We start from the raw sequence: 13792 nt of genomic DNA on the forward strand, positions 1-13792 counted from the left end.
CTCTACTGTTGCCTCGCCCTATTCATCCCCGCTTTTGTCCGAGTTTCGGGTTTCAAGTCACTAAGTGTACGGATAACTCCACTGAAAGTGAGTGAAACAGATGAGAAACCAAGACACCCTGCAGTGTGGTTAAAGGAGGGCTTTCTTTTTTACGATAAGCATCAGCCAAAACCGGTCTCACTGTGAAATTATATAGTTAAGATATAGTTAACTTATCTTCACTGCAACCTCTGCGGGGTTTGCTCTTGGCGATTAAACGTTGGATTTATTGATTTGTTGGTTTTAATCTACAATAAACTCCAACAACTCTAATGTTTCTTAGATTTTTAAAGTTATTGCAGGTAGGGATGCACCGATCCATGTTTTTTCGCTTCCGATCCGATCCTGATACCCGAATTAGGATATCTGCCGTTATTGATATTATTCCGATACCAGAGCAGAGCTGTTGGGTTAAATATTATTCTTATCATTATTGTTGATTTTATATGAGGCTGTAATAAACTCCTCTCTACAGACAAGTATGAAATGTACGAATGTATGCCTGTATGCTCCCAAAAGGCAACTTGAGGTTAGTATAAGGTCAGAAAAGGAAGCAGTACAAACATTTTTGGTTCAATTTGGACAATGTGGGGGTCTGCGTGACTTCTCGCACGCAGGCATGGGTGACGATTTTGTCGTCACAGTGACCAAAGCAGACTATGTGCACATGCGGATGCGGAAAGTATAGATTGGTAGTAGACAGGGTGACTCACAGATTCAAGTGTGGTGCAGGAGAGGCACAGTGGCGTTAAGTGTTGATTCGGATGCAGTTAGTTCCTGGCAAAGAAGATATTTATTTTGCTGAATAATGATGCTGAAGGACCCAGACTTGAAGGTATCATAGGGTTTGGATTGTATTGGATAAAAACGTCAACTGTATTGTGAATGTTTATTCATCAACTTCCCATTTCCTTTCCTTTGTTTTTATTGACTGAAGAGTGTTTTCAAGAGAAACGTGGGAGACTTTCCCCCTCACAAGGCCCAAAGCCAGTTAAGAAATGAAAGTGACTTCATTGTTTATCTGACCAGTTTTGGTAGTGGTGAAACATTCACTTCTTCACGTTGATCTTGTGTATGACTACTAAAAAGGAGATTATTTATGTCCTGTAACAACAAACCAGGTCCAGACTTGACTTCTCTTTAAAATCTGATTAAAAATACTTGTGACATAATGGTATATAGATTCAGTACATAGTTGTAGGTTCTTTCGTGCTTACAGTAACTACAGGACAGGTTAAAAAATGTCCATGATCTTCCTGCATAAACCTTTAGATCATCAATCTTCCAATGAACCACAAGTTCCCGAAAAGAAATATCAAGGTTGATCCTTTGATAAACACTCGTAAATAATATTTCAGAAAGGGAGTGTGTTTATTCAGATGCATTCTTTTATGGCAGCTGGAGCTCTTTGAGTTCAAGCTTTTAAATGATCTTTTGCTACATGGAAACCATTTCCATTTCGTCCATTTCAACCACTTCTGACTCTCAGTTCAGCTAACAAGTCTTGGTCATGTGTTCCTACGCTTTCCCTTTTGGGAAGGTTTGATGTTTTGGGAAATACCATCATGAATGCTATGATTGGCATGTTAAAAGAATTTTCATTGTTAGAACCTGACTGATAAAACCCTGGTTTTATTGATTTGTTGGCCTAAAGTATTGTGAAGTATTTTAAGTGTTCGCGAGTGCAAATAAGCACTGGGTTAATGAAATGATCAGAGTTCAGTGTGTAGCTGAAGAAGTATAGAGAGCATCCAGGTGTGAGCACAGACTAAAGTGGACTGAAAGCCGCAGTAAATGTTCAAGTTTAGCTGCAGTTATTGGCAAACAGAAGCAGCAGCACTTCAATTGTTTTCCTTTTTAAATGAGGTCATAAAGCTATAGGAGGTAGCGCTCAAGCTAGCACTATCATCTAAAATCTGAAAAAAATTGATTTAAGAAAGAGAAAACAAAGTGTATTGAAACATATTGTGACAATTCATTATATGATGTATTGAGAACCCCGGCCTCAGTGTTCCACTTAAAGTGAATACAACAAATGCTTAATGTCAAACAACTATTTTTGGAACTAGTGTTGGTGAGCTGTTGCGTCAAAACTTGGATCATCCGTGTGTTTATCTGGTCTTCTGTCGAGTCATTCTTCGAGCTCGAGAGAGAGAGTTTGGACTCGAGAGGAACAAACAAATCTCAGGCAAACTTTGGTACATTGTTACTGTCAAGAGAAGTAATGAAGGCCTGAGTCAGAAACTTCAACCATTTTCCAGCTGCCTTTCACACACAGAGAATAACTGGCTACCCATCAGCTCCTGCAGCCCTTCCTCTTTCACGTTCTCTGGCTGGCAGCTGTGTTTATCTTAGTTTGTGTCGATGGGTGGGCCTTCAACCCCTGTTTGTCCAGGAGAGGCTGATAACCGGAGCGGTGCGACTCTCAATGATTCATGTTTATTCTGCCGCTGTCCTCCGGATATCCTTTAGATGGGTTGGTCATTGTTCTTTGGTAGCAAAGAAATAATATATTCACCACATAGAGACAAAGATGGTTTTTATGCAAGCACACAGGTACATTTCATACAAGATCACAGTATTTTCTAGAGCAGGGATGTCCAACCTCGGTCCTCAAGATCTCCTGCATGTTTTAGCTCTCTCCCAGTTGCAGCACACCTGATTGAAACGAGGGGCTCGTTATTGGGCTTTTTCACAAGCTTGGTGATGACATCATTAGATTCAGATATACGCACCCTGATTTTAGTAAGTAGTTCTTCTGCACATGCGTGAGTAGATGGACAATAACAACAATGGCGGCCTCCAGGGTGTCATCACTCCCAGTACATATTCTCTGTGGACTTGGTAGTTTTATATTTCAGAGTCAAACGTAACGGCAATCCAAATTTGACAATTCAAATTTCCTCACCCCAGAGCAGACAAAAGCCCTGCATGATCTCTGGTTCTCTACTGAAGGACCCTCTGTTGAGAACCACTGATCTAGAAAGGAGAATCCAATTCAGAAATGTTATTCTCAAATTCTATCATCCCAAATTGCAGTTTTTGAAACTTGGGATTGGCAGTTTTTCCCCCATTTAAGATCCAGATTGTGAGGATAAAGCAACTTCTCATTTGTCACACCTTAGTTACTTACTGAAAATGATGTAAAATACACATTTTGAGAAGAAAGTCTGTTGACGCATACTCATATATTTTTACATAAGCATCATCATTCGGCCACTATGTGAGTCCAATACTTAGGCCACTGTAACTTCCCTCTTTGCTTGTGAGGCTAGTAATCTTTGACTGTGTTGGTGTTATTTTTTGTCCATTCAGAGCCTGGCAGACTTCTCAGTCCAAATTATGTTTCGGCAACGTGTCAGGAGGAGTCCACATCAGCGTAATTTTGAATTGCTGAGAGACTGACGTCCCGCTCTTTGTTTTCTTGTGTTTTCCCTGCAGATAGCCAATGAGACGCTCCACTCCGATCAGCCCGACCTCCCACTGTGTTTCCAGCTGACCGTCCTGTCATGGCTGCCGTGCATCTACCTGTGGGTGGTCAGCGCTGTTTACATCTTCTATCTCAAGAGGAACAACAAAGGCTACATCATGATGTCCAACATGAACAGGTTCAAAACGGTAATGCCTCTCCTTATCTGTGTTCATGAGAGAGTTCGGCTACACAGAGGTAGTTCGTGGCTACGCATAGCCTTTGTGGATGGAGTATAAATTAGGCTTTAAGTGTTCTGCACGAGATGCATTCCACCTCCTCTTGATCCCACCGTCAGTAAGCACCCAGCAAAGGGTCAGTGAGTATTTTCTGCAATCCTCAAGGACAGCCACATGTTGTCACATCAGTTTACAGCTGTGTTTTCAGGCCAAGGTGGTGCATATCAGTAACCAAACACCTTATATTACGTTTCTGAGGCACCTGCTGAGTTCAGGAACTCTTTCCCATCCAATCTGTGCATATTCGCTTCATTATCAGAAGCTGATATTAAAGACTGAAACTCTCCTGAAATGCACTTAAAATGACAAACCAATGTAAGTCCCATGAACCTGTTCACCCATGTCCATCTCCCCAAGGATTTTACCCTCACACAAAAAATGAGCTGCTTGAATAAAGACCGTTAGTGTTACACTAAGATCATTCGTGGGGTATTCATTGGAATTCTTGTAAATTAAGTGTTTGTTTGTTTTTTCACCCTTGGGTGCTGTTAAATACTATTGGTTGTCTTATTTTGGTTTTCTGTAACAGTATGAATAAACACCAAGACATGCCATTTATAGTCAGTTTGTAAGTGACTTAGTATTTCACAATATATATTATACATTTATTAAAAACCTCTAAAAGGGGTTAGAATTCTCTGAAAAACTTGATTGGTTGGTTGATCTCTGTGTTTTTGCCGCCTCCTCAGGCGTTCGGCCTTCTCCTGTGGATCGTCTGCTGGTCCGACCTCTTCTACACGTTCCATGAGCTGCGACATGGCCACACCCAGCCGCCCATCTTCTTCATCACCCCACTAGTGCTCGGAATGACCATGGTGAGAGAACTGTGGTGATGTAATAACTCTTCCTCCACCTCCTCTTCTTCCGCTTCCTCCTCTGATCCAAAGCATCTATTATAGAAATGCCCTTGTGTTTACATATACACATCCGGGCTAATGTTCTCTGTGAGTGCATGTAAAATCTTTTCCTGACGTTTGGGGTTTCCGTTTACATGACAATCGTGCAACTTTTTGAAAACGCTGACTCCATCTCCATGGACACAGGGGAAGACACAACTTTTAATAAACGCTGATAATGAACAGGTGTTATATTTTAACAGCCGACACATTCAGCAGTTTATTCATTCACTTTTCAGAGGCTCTTAGCTTTGACATAATTATGTGATGGGTCTCTACAAACCATCATTTATCAACTATTCTATTAACTCATCAGATTCTTACAACACTGCATCTGCAAGTACGTGTTCTGTTGGCCCTGTTTATACTGAAAAATGCCATTGTTTTTAGTTACAAATGGCAACGTTTTTAGAAAATGATGTAGTTTGCATGTCAGGCCACTAGTTGGTACTGTGTTTTTGTCATAGAACCATGCATATACGTAGGACGGAAACATTCAAACTCTTTTAAGCTCTTTCTTTTTGAGACATGTCCACTCAGTGTCATTATGCAAGAAATCACAGTGTATGCTGACGATAGTGTAGTAATTGTTAGTGAATGAATGTCATCTTTCAATGTTATTGGACATTTCCTTGCACAAAGTTGCATCTTGCCTGTCAAAACTGAATGAAACTTTACTGTTTCCACCTAAAGATTTGTCAACACGGCTCAGATCTACCTGGTGGGCGGTGCTCTGGGGCTCCAGGACTCCATCCGATTGGCCAAATATGTTGACATGTCTTGTATGATGCACAGTTATGTGGGCATTATTGTAGCAAAACTATGTCAGTGCGTATGGAAAGTTGTCTTGTCTGTATTTCAATCCGTCTGTCCAAAGTCGTCAACGTGTAAAAGAATTTGTCAATGTGAACCTGAATCTGCAAATGTCGTCTTGTAATTTGTCTGTCGGTAATTAGGTTTATAAATGTGTAAAGAATCTGCTCGTCTGTATTAGAAATTGTACACGTAATAGGATTTGTCAGTGCGTACAAATAGTTGTCAATACGTTGGCATTACAGCTTCGAATCCTGTCATTGCAGAATTGTAGATTTTTTACACATTTAAAAAGCTAATTACAGACAGACAAATTACGAGATGACCTTTGCAGATTCAGGTTCACAATGACAAATACCTTTACACATTGACAACTCTGACTTTGGACAGACGGATTGAAATACAGACAGACAACTCTCTATGTGCACTGACAAATAGTTTCACTACAATAATGCCCCTATCACTGTGCTTTGAAACACGATTCATCGCAGTTCGGCCAGTGTTTTTTTGCGATATGTGCATTTCACCTGTTCATATGAATCTTCATAGTACCCAAAGGTAATTACTGAGCGGTGTCACTGTGTCTAAAACATTCTTGACTTTTAGTAAAGGTTTATATCAAGCACAGCTGGTTTGTTCAACAACAAGCCAAGTCATAAGTATTTGTGGGTCTGTTTGACTAACAAATCTGTTCCTGAGGTTGATTTTGTAAGGAAAACCTCAGACTGTGTAAATACCGATACCGACAGGAAAGGAATATTTGTGCTCTCCCTCCACAGCAATGAGATGTTTCATGGCTTCTTGTTATTATTGGCTGCGATCACTGTTTGGAGAAAGGACTTTTTTTTTTTTTCAATTTACACCAGTCAGTAGAAATTAAATCCAGAAGGAGCTTGGATACACTGGTTCGGTTTGCACGTTCTTTGAACTTTACTTCCTCTCAGAGTCGAAGCATTGCAGACTTCAATAGAGGCTTTTTTTGTTTTTCAATAAGGAAAGAGGAAATGGAGCATGCTTCACTACCACCTCAGTCTAAATAGGTCTGCAGACTGGAAACAGCAGTGGAGTTAAACAAGGTCAGCGTCGTCTCAAAAAATTTCAGAGGTCTCCAAATAGATTGGAAACATTTTGAAGTTAGTGTTTTGAAAGCTTGATAAACTGAGATACTTTTTGAAATACAGTTTTTGAAGAGTCCTTTCGCCCAAAACTCAAAAATATCCAGTTAACCCCAGTGAGCGTCAGATACTGGCGCAGATTTTGTTTGAGCCGAACAGTCAGTAGAGTGTGCATGAACACATAAGGGATGTAAAATATATCACAAATGAATCTTGATCATGTCATCAACATTCAAAGATCATTTGCAATTAGTTTAAAAAAAAAACCCCGGCGTGATTAAGAAGTAGTAAGAAGCTCTAAGTATTTACTGTATGGTTGCACAGCGCTGAAGCCAGAAGCTTAAAAAACAAGGAGAAACGACCCAAAATATAAAAGTCAACAAAGTTCTCTGCTTCTGAGACGTCGCAGACGCACACGTGATTTAAAAAAAAAAGAAGAAAGAATAACAGGCCCCAGTGACTGCAAGAGAGAGAGGACGTTTATCTGAAAGAGGAGCTCTCAACAAAAACATCTTAAGGTTTTATCACAAATCAGATCATTATCGCAATATTTAAAATTGTTGAATGCTTCCTCAATATTGTTCATATAAAAAAGCCGACGACAACAAACCGTGACAACCTAGAGGCTACATATAAATAACCACAATGTTCTCACCACCAACTAAAAACAACTGTAAACATGTCAATCAAACCAAATATTCAGGTTGTTCTGGACACTCCTTAGCACTTTCATATTCATCATATTTTTTTTTCATCATGGATACTCTAAATCTAAAGGTTATTATGGCAATGTTTCACTGGTCCAGCCCCTTCAAGAGGAAAATGTGCTGTTTGTCGCCCCTGAATTACTTTTTGTTTCACACCCCTGCAGTAATAAAACCGCAATCAAGCCTTGTATAATCATGTAGTGTCATGATATTGGCGAGCCTCCAAGTGTCTGCTATCGGGTTTGTAGGGCAGTAAAAAATAAATCCAGAGAAGTCCTCGCTGCCGTGCGTCTAACTGGGGATTTGAGGGAGGAAAGAGTCGACACAGCGGCTCGATCCAGTCGGTTACCTTACATGACCTCGCTTCATTCCACTCTGGTTAATCTAACTCAGTCTCTCCTCTGTAATACCCCCCACCCCCCCCACCCTGCTCAGCTGCTGGCCACGTTTCTGATCCAGTTCGAGAGGTTACGCGGGGTGCAGTCCTCAGGGGTCCTCTTCATCTTCTGGTTCCTGTCTGTGCTGTGTGCCATCGTGCCTTTCCGCTCCAAGATCCTCCAGGCCTCCAGCCAGGTGAGATTGCGCCTCTGCCTCCATTCACCTCCCTTCAATCATCTCTCTTTCCCACCACTCTCACTATTCAGGTTTTTCTGTCTTTATATGCATGTACAGACACCTGATGAGCTAGCTCGGCCGACCCCTCCCCCCCTTGATGTTTTAGGAGCTCAGAGTGAGAGGATGACTTGGAGGGGTCAGCTCAGGACACGGCTAAGCAGAGAACAGAGAGGCAATAGTTGCACCGTTGTTCCTGTTTGCTTATCTCAACAAACCCCGCAGCCTGCAGGCAGGGAGAAAATCACATGCTGGCATGGGGGAAATGAAACGTACGCTCCCCCGACGACACGCGCAGTTATCGGTAAACACCGCTGACCCCTGGGTGCTTACGTATGTGAAGAATTCTAGCTATAATCTGTGGGAATTACCCCCAAATAAGTCCTCCTTTCTTTCTGGAGCGGAGATTAGTGACCTATTAAACCCCTTTCTACTACAAAGGCAGAGAAATGTTGTTTTCAAACAAAAGAATTACTAAACGTTCATCATCTCAACGTAAAGACGGAAACGCTGACGTATGAAGGATTTCACACAGAATTTGCGGCATCGAGTGCGGACAATATTGATATTTACTACAGTACACGTAGGGCAGAGCGTAGCGTCTATCTCCGTACTGCGTAATGTCGGCCGAGGGAGCGAGCTCGCTGTGTGTCAGTACTGGTATCAGTATTCGTACATCCCTCGACAAAATGCTATGTCAGCCTGTCTTCATCAACTGGAAGAAGATTTGACTGTAGCTTAATACAAACAAAGTAAATACACATGCATTGTGTGGAGAACGGTGTGAGCCGGCCCAACCTGCAGGTGTGTCAGAGTGTACAGGGCTATAGGGCGTGTTTGACTTTTCTTCCACATTAGTTGCTTTTGTGCCGTTTCGTCACCTCCGTGACACTTGATTGATGGAGCTGAGCTTTTTTCCTTTTTGTTCTCGACTCGCCTACTTGGTGCTGGAATCCATTAAAGTGAACGGCTCCAAGAAATCTGACGAATCTGAATTGAATGTCTGCTGCCCGGGTTGTCATCATCACCCCCCCCCCCCCCCACACACACACAGAAACGATTAAAAAAAAACAAAAAAAAACTGTTTACACTGTCAGAAGTGACTCACGTCTGCTCTGATCTTCACCTGATTACAGGAAATAAAGATGAGCCATTCCTCCTCATGTGGGCGGCTGGAGCTTAAATAGAAATGAATGAATGGAAGTTGATAGTTAGCAGATGGAACCACAGCATTAAAACTGTTTGGGGTAATCTGATAATCGAGGTGTTTCACTACCAAGGAAACTGCAAAAACACCAACATTACTACTAGGGATGCACCGATCCACATTTTTTCACTTCCAATCCGATCCCGATACCAGAATTTTGATATCTGCCGATACCGATACTATTCCGATACCAGAGCTCTGCTTGCTTTATTGTTATTATCATTATTGGTGATTTTATTTGAGGCTGTAATAAACTCCTCTCTACAGGCAAGTATGAAATGTACGAATGTATGCATGTATGCTCCCAAAAGGCAACTTGAGGTTAGTATACAGTCAGAAAAAGAAATCCATTGCACATTTTGCAGCCAGCGAGCAGAGCAGCCGCCAGGGAAACACTTGTAGAGTCATTTCAGCAGACAGTAAAGCTCAGACACGGCTCTGTGGATCGGAAATCTCTGCAGGTTGGATCGGAAATTTACGATCCATGAATTACGGAGCCCGATACCAATACGGGATCAGATCAGCCCCATCCCTAATTACTACAGTAAACTATTTCTATGAAGAAAAAAAACACAAAAAAAGATTTCCTACTTATTTTTGACAAATAATGGGAAAATTAAATGGTTAATGTTGAGCCACAACATCTGCCTCAGCAGTAATGATCACGTTCTACTGGGCAGTTCTCTTAATATCGTGCAGCCCCAGTATGAAAACGTACCATGTACAAAGATTTAGAAAAATACTGTCTTATGTGTTTACAACAGTGCATTTCAGGAGGACTGGCTGTTTCTAGAATGTTGGAAGACGTTGAAGAAGTCGATACAGTAAAGATTGTTTTGGAGTGTTGTTTGACTCGAGCTTTATAGAAGCTTTAGTTTCTGAACCAGCAATGTTGAGTAAATCTCCCAAGAATCAAAGTGAATTAGATTTTCAGAGGAGATTAAAGTAATTAGCCTGCTAATGTATTGAAAGCTCAGAGTGGAATCCTAACTCAACTGAATGGATCAGCCGATCGACCGGGAAATGAGTCTAAATGACTTTTTATGTGCGTTTCAAACGTTGTTATGCTTTCTTTCTGAGGGCGGCTGTGGCTCAGTCGGTAGAGCAGGTTCCCTCTCAATCAGGAGGTTGTAGTTCCATGTTAACGTGTACTTGAGCAAGACACTGGACCCCAAACTTCTCCCAATGTACGGACTGAGCGCCTTGCATGGCAGTCGTCTACATTGGTGAACTTTCCTCGCCTTGTGAAGCGCTTTGGGTATTACAAAATTCAATCAGTGTAAAGATGCACTATAACTGGACTCCATTTATCTTTTACCGTTCACGTTGGTGTGGTTGTTAATCAGTACATCCAGGAGAGGGCAGTGGACATTGTCGGTTTTTTTGTGGGACGACGTTTGAGTCCAAGCATCAATGAAACCGGTAAAAAACTGCTAAAATAAGTATTTGTACCCCTAACAGTATTCCGTCTGGATGGATTATTTGTTGCTTTATGTTTTGAATTTTGCTAGTTGAGACATCTGAACCCGTAGATGTTGTAGATATTGATAAGATAGATATACTTTATTGAGCCCATGTGGGAAACTATGCTGTAGCAGGAATAGTGCAATAAACATACATATTAGTATTTAATATTCTATGTTGTAACAGTTACTGGATAATATTCATAAGGGGAGAAATAACATAAGAATATATTAGAGATAATGTCTATGTCGAAACTACTGCACTGATTTTGGCAAAATGTTCACCACAGATGGATATTAGGCGATGGAAGATTCCAATAAATTTTGGAGGTGATCCGGAACCGGATTCTGTATCAGGAATTAATTTTTAAGGATTTAAGGATGACTTCAAAACTACATGAACCTTGTGGCAGGCGTCAGAAATCTGTGATTGCTCTCATTTTTATTGTCTTCTTTGTTTTCTCTGGTCATATCTGAGCTATACTTCTCAACACTGCCCCCAAAGGTCACCGGTGGTATTACTCTGTTAGCTACTGTAATCTCTCTGCACCAAATGACACAGTAATGGAGGCTCCGTCGTCCGTTTTCCTTTTCAGAATGAAGTCACAGACAAGCTGCGGTTGACCACCTTCTACTTGTACTTCGCCCTGGTGGTCTGCGAGCTGATCCTCTGCTGCTTCAGCGAGAAACCGCCTCTTTTCTCCAGCGTGGTCACCGACCCGGTAAGTCCCTCCTCACCTCACCTCACCTCACCTCACTGCTCCACTCGCTCTTCACGCTGTATTTCAGCTCCTCTGAGCGGCCGTTGCTCTCGGGCGGCTTCCCACTTGTGAAACCAGGTCACACACACTTCTTCACACACACTGGATTTCTTTGTCAGCAGTTCCTCTCAGGAGTTCGTCATCCATGTCCTCGTTTAACCTCCTTGACCCGTTTTACCTGCACGTTTTTCTTCTCAGAATCCCTGCCCCGAAGGAACGGCGGGTTTTCTCTCCACTATGACATTCTGGTGGTTCACCAGGTACGTTCACGCTCCTCCGCCTCTCCGTCAGTGATCACCAAATACAAACTAAAAACCTATTGTGATTAAATACATCCCAAGTTTATTAGTGCTGCATCAAAATTCTTCTCAGAATGACTTAAGAACTTATTTAAACTTTATTCAGTCATAACAACAAAAACCCAAATACACTCTGCAGTCTTGTATCTCTTATTTATGTTCATTTTAACAACTTCACCTGGATTTTGTGGCAAATAAATCACTATGAACACGGCTGAACACAAGGCTTCAGGGCATGTAGTGCACATGCCATGCCTTTAGTGGCGCTGTGACTCACCAAACACAACAGACCACATAGACATTTAGAAGTAGACTCCTGCACAAAAACACATAAACCATTATATATAACTCTAGTTTTATAGGTCTGTCGCCCCACTCCACTCTAGCTTCTGCAGCTCGACCGGAGCTTGTAGTCCATGATTGTTGTGGTTATTAGGTGACAAACGTCAGTTTACGGCAGGTTTACAGCAGCTGACGTGAAAAAGGTTTTTTTTGTTTGTTTTTTTTTGTTTGTTTTTTTAGAACGGTGGGGTTATCGGCTGGATTTGCCGATTCCCAATCACTCACAAATCACCAATATCGGCCCCGATGCGATATCTACCGATCTGATCGGGACATCCCTAATTGAGAGTATCTGTAACTGAGCCAGATAGAGTTTGATTCAATGTTTTTTGTCTGGTTTTTCTCTTGTAATACAGCCAATTGTGTTCTAATATGGCAGAAATCAAGGGTTTCTTTCATTATGGATGCTTCTTTCAAAACAAAAAAGCAAGGTGTTTCGTGCCCTGCATGGGGTAAAATGGTGAGAAATATGTGATCCATACAAAATCTGTTTCATGTTGTGGATTAGGACATATCGGGACAACGTTTCAAGTGAAAAGACTTCGATTTAGAATTTTCATTTCAGAAAAGTTTCACATTTACACGGCCACAGCAGAAACACTGAAAACAATGTAGTATTCATGTTAAGCCACTATATTTTTCCATGTGGGTTCATGTTAGCATGCTCTTGACTTTATTGTCATTCTGGCAAATTACATCAGAGATACGCTGCAGAACAAAAGAGCAGACTCCTCGTCCCCGATGGAAGAGGAGTGAGTCTTTCTTGGCAGACTCAGTCCAAACATTTAAAAAAGCTCTTGTGTAATGGTGCGTGTTTTATCTTGTTTAGCTCGATGATATTGAAACAGAATCCAGGGCAGTGCCTTTGTGTGTGTGTCACAGTAATTACTTACAGTGGGTGAAACTGTGTTGAAGGTGATTGACAGTTTTCTTATGATCTCATTTTATTATTTTTCAGCCCTGCAACACAGGAAATTGATTTTTTTTTTTTTTATGTCCTGATAATAGCAGTGCATCTATTTGTGCCAGCAAAACAGATTTGCAGATGATGATGATGATGATGATGAGTGAATCCAGGAAACTCAATTAGTTGTTTTTGTGGAGAACAAATCCAACTAGGACGACTCGGGCTGAAAGGGTTCTGAGTTTTATAATGACATTTTGATTGTGCGGAGCAGTTGCAATTGCTGGGGTTGGGTTTCTTCATCCAGCGGATGGATTTAAACTCGTCTTCCTTTCCGGTTCTCCCAGGATGGCCATTAAAGGCTACAAACAGCCCCTGGAGGCCAAAGACCTGTGGTCGCTGAACCAGCGCGACAGCTCCAAGGTGATGGTGCCCAAACTCTTGAGAGAGTGGGAGAAGGAGCAGGCCAAAGCCAAGGCCAAGAGGTAGGTTTGTTCAAGTGTTGAAGATGAAGTGCCGCCCCCGTGAAGAGCCCGCATGAAATCGAGCCGTGTTTACATACCGAGGCTAAAGCTGGGTTAAAGGTCAGGTTAAAGCTGGGAACCGGAGAATTGAAGTCAGTTATCACTTCTAGTCTGAAGCCACGTTTTTAAAACCCAGACAAGGTTCCCCCGCTGACGGAGTACAAAGCAGGACTGGACCATATCTTCTCCCTCAAGTTGAAGTTCTGTGATATACGATAGTATTTAGTATTGTGATAACGAATAAAACACTAAATTACATCATTTCCTCTGTGCCTTAAGATTTGTTCTTATTCAGTTCATTCAAAAATTCTTTTCTTTAAAACTGTTGAACACGCGCGGTGCGATCACGTTTCTGTCGCGTATTGAGATAGTGTCAAGTATTACGATAATATAAAGTATTGC

General features: G+C 41.6%; 1 protein-coding gene across 1 annotated transcript in view; it reads left to right on the top strand.

Annotated features, from left to right (window-relative positions):
- The window catches only part of abcc3 (ATP-binding cassette, sub-family C (CFTR/MRP), member 3), a 48379-nt gene that overhangs the window by 11765 nt on the left and 22822 nt on the right, over positions 1-13792 (top strand). The window contains exons 2-7 of the mRNA XM_080470511.1: positions 3481-3657; positions 4437-4562; positions 7714-7851; positions 11157-11282; positions 11520-11581; positions 13214-13351. Coding sequence (XP_080326637.1) covers positions 3481-3657; positions 4437-4562; positions 7714-7851; positions 11157-11282; positions 11520-11581; positions 13214-13351 — 767 coding nt within the window. The remainder of the gene's footprint in view (positions 1-3480; positions 3658-4436; positions 4563-7713; positions 7852-11156; positions 11283-11519; positions 11582-13213; positions 13352-13792) is intronic.

This window comes from Lipophrys pholis (assembly GCF_963383615.2).
Source record: "Lipophrys pholis genome assembly, chromosome: 1".
Lineage (NCBI taxonomy): Eukaryota > Metazoa > Chordata > Actinopteri > Blenniiformes > Blenniidae > Lipophrys > Lipophrys pholis.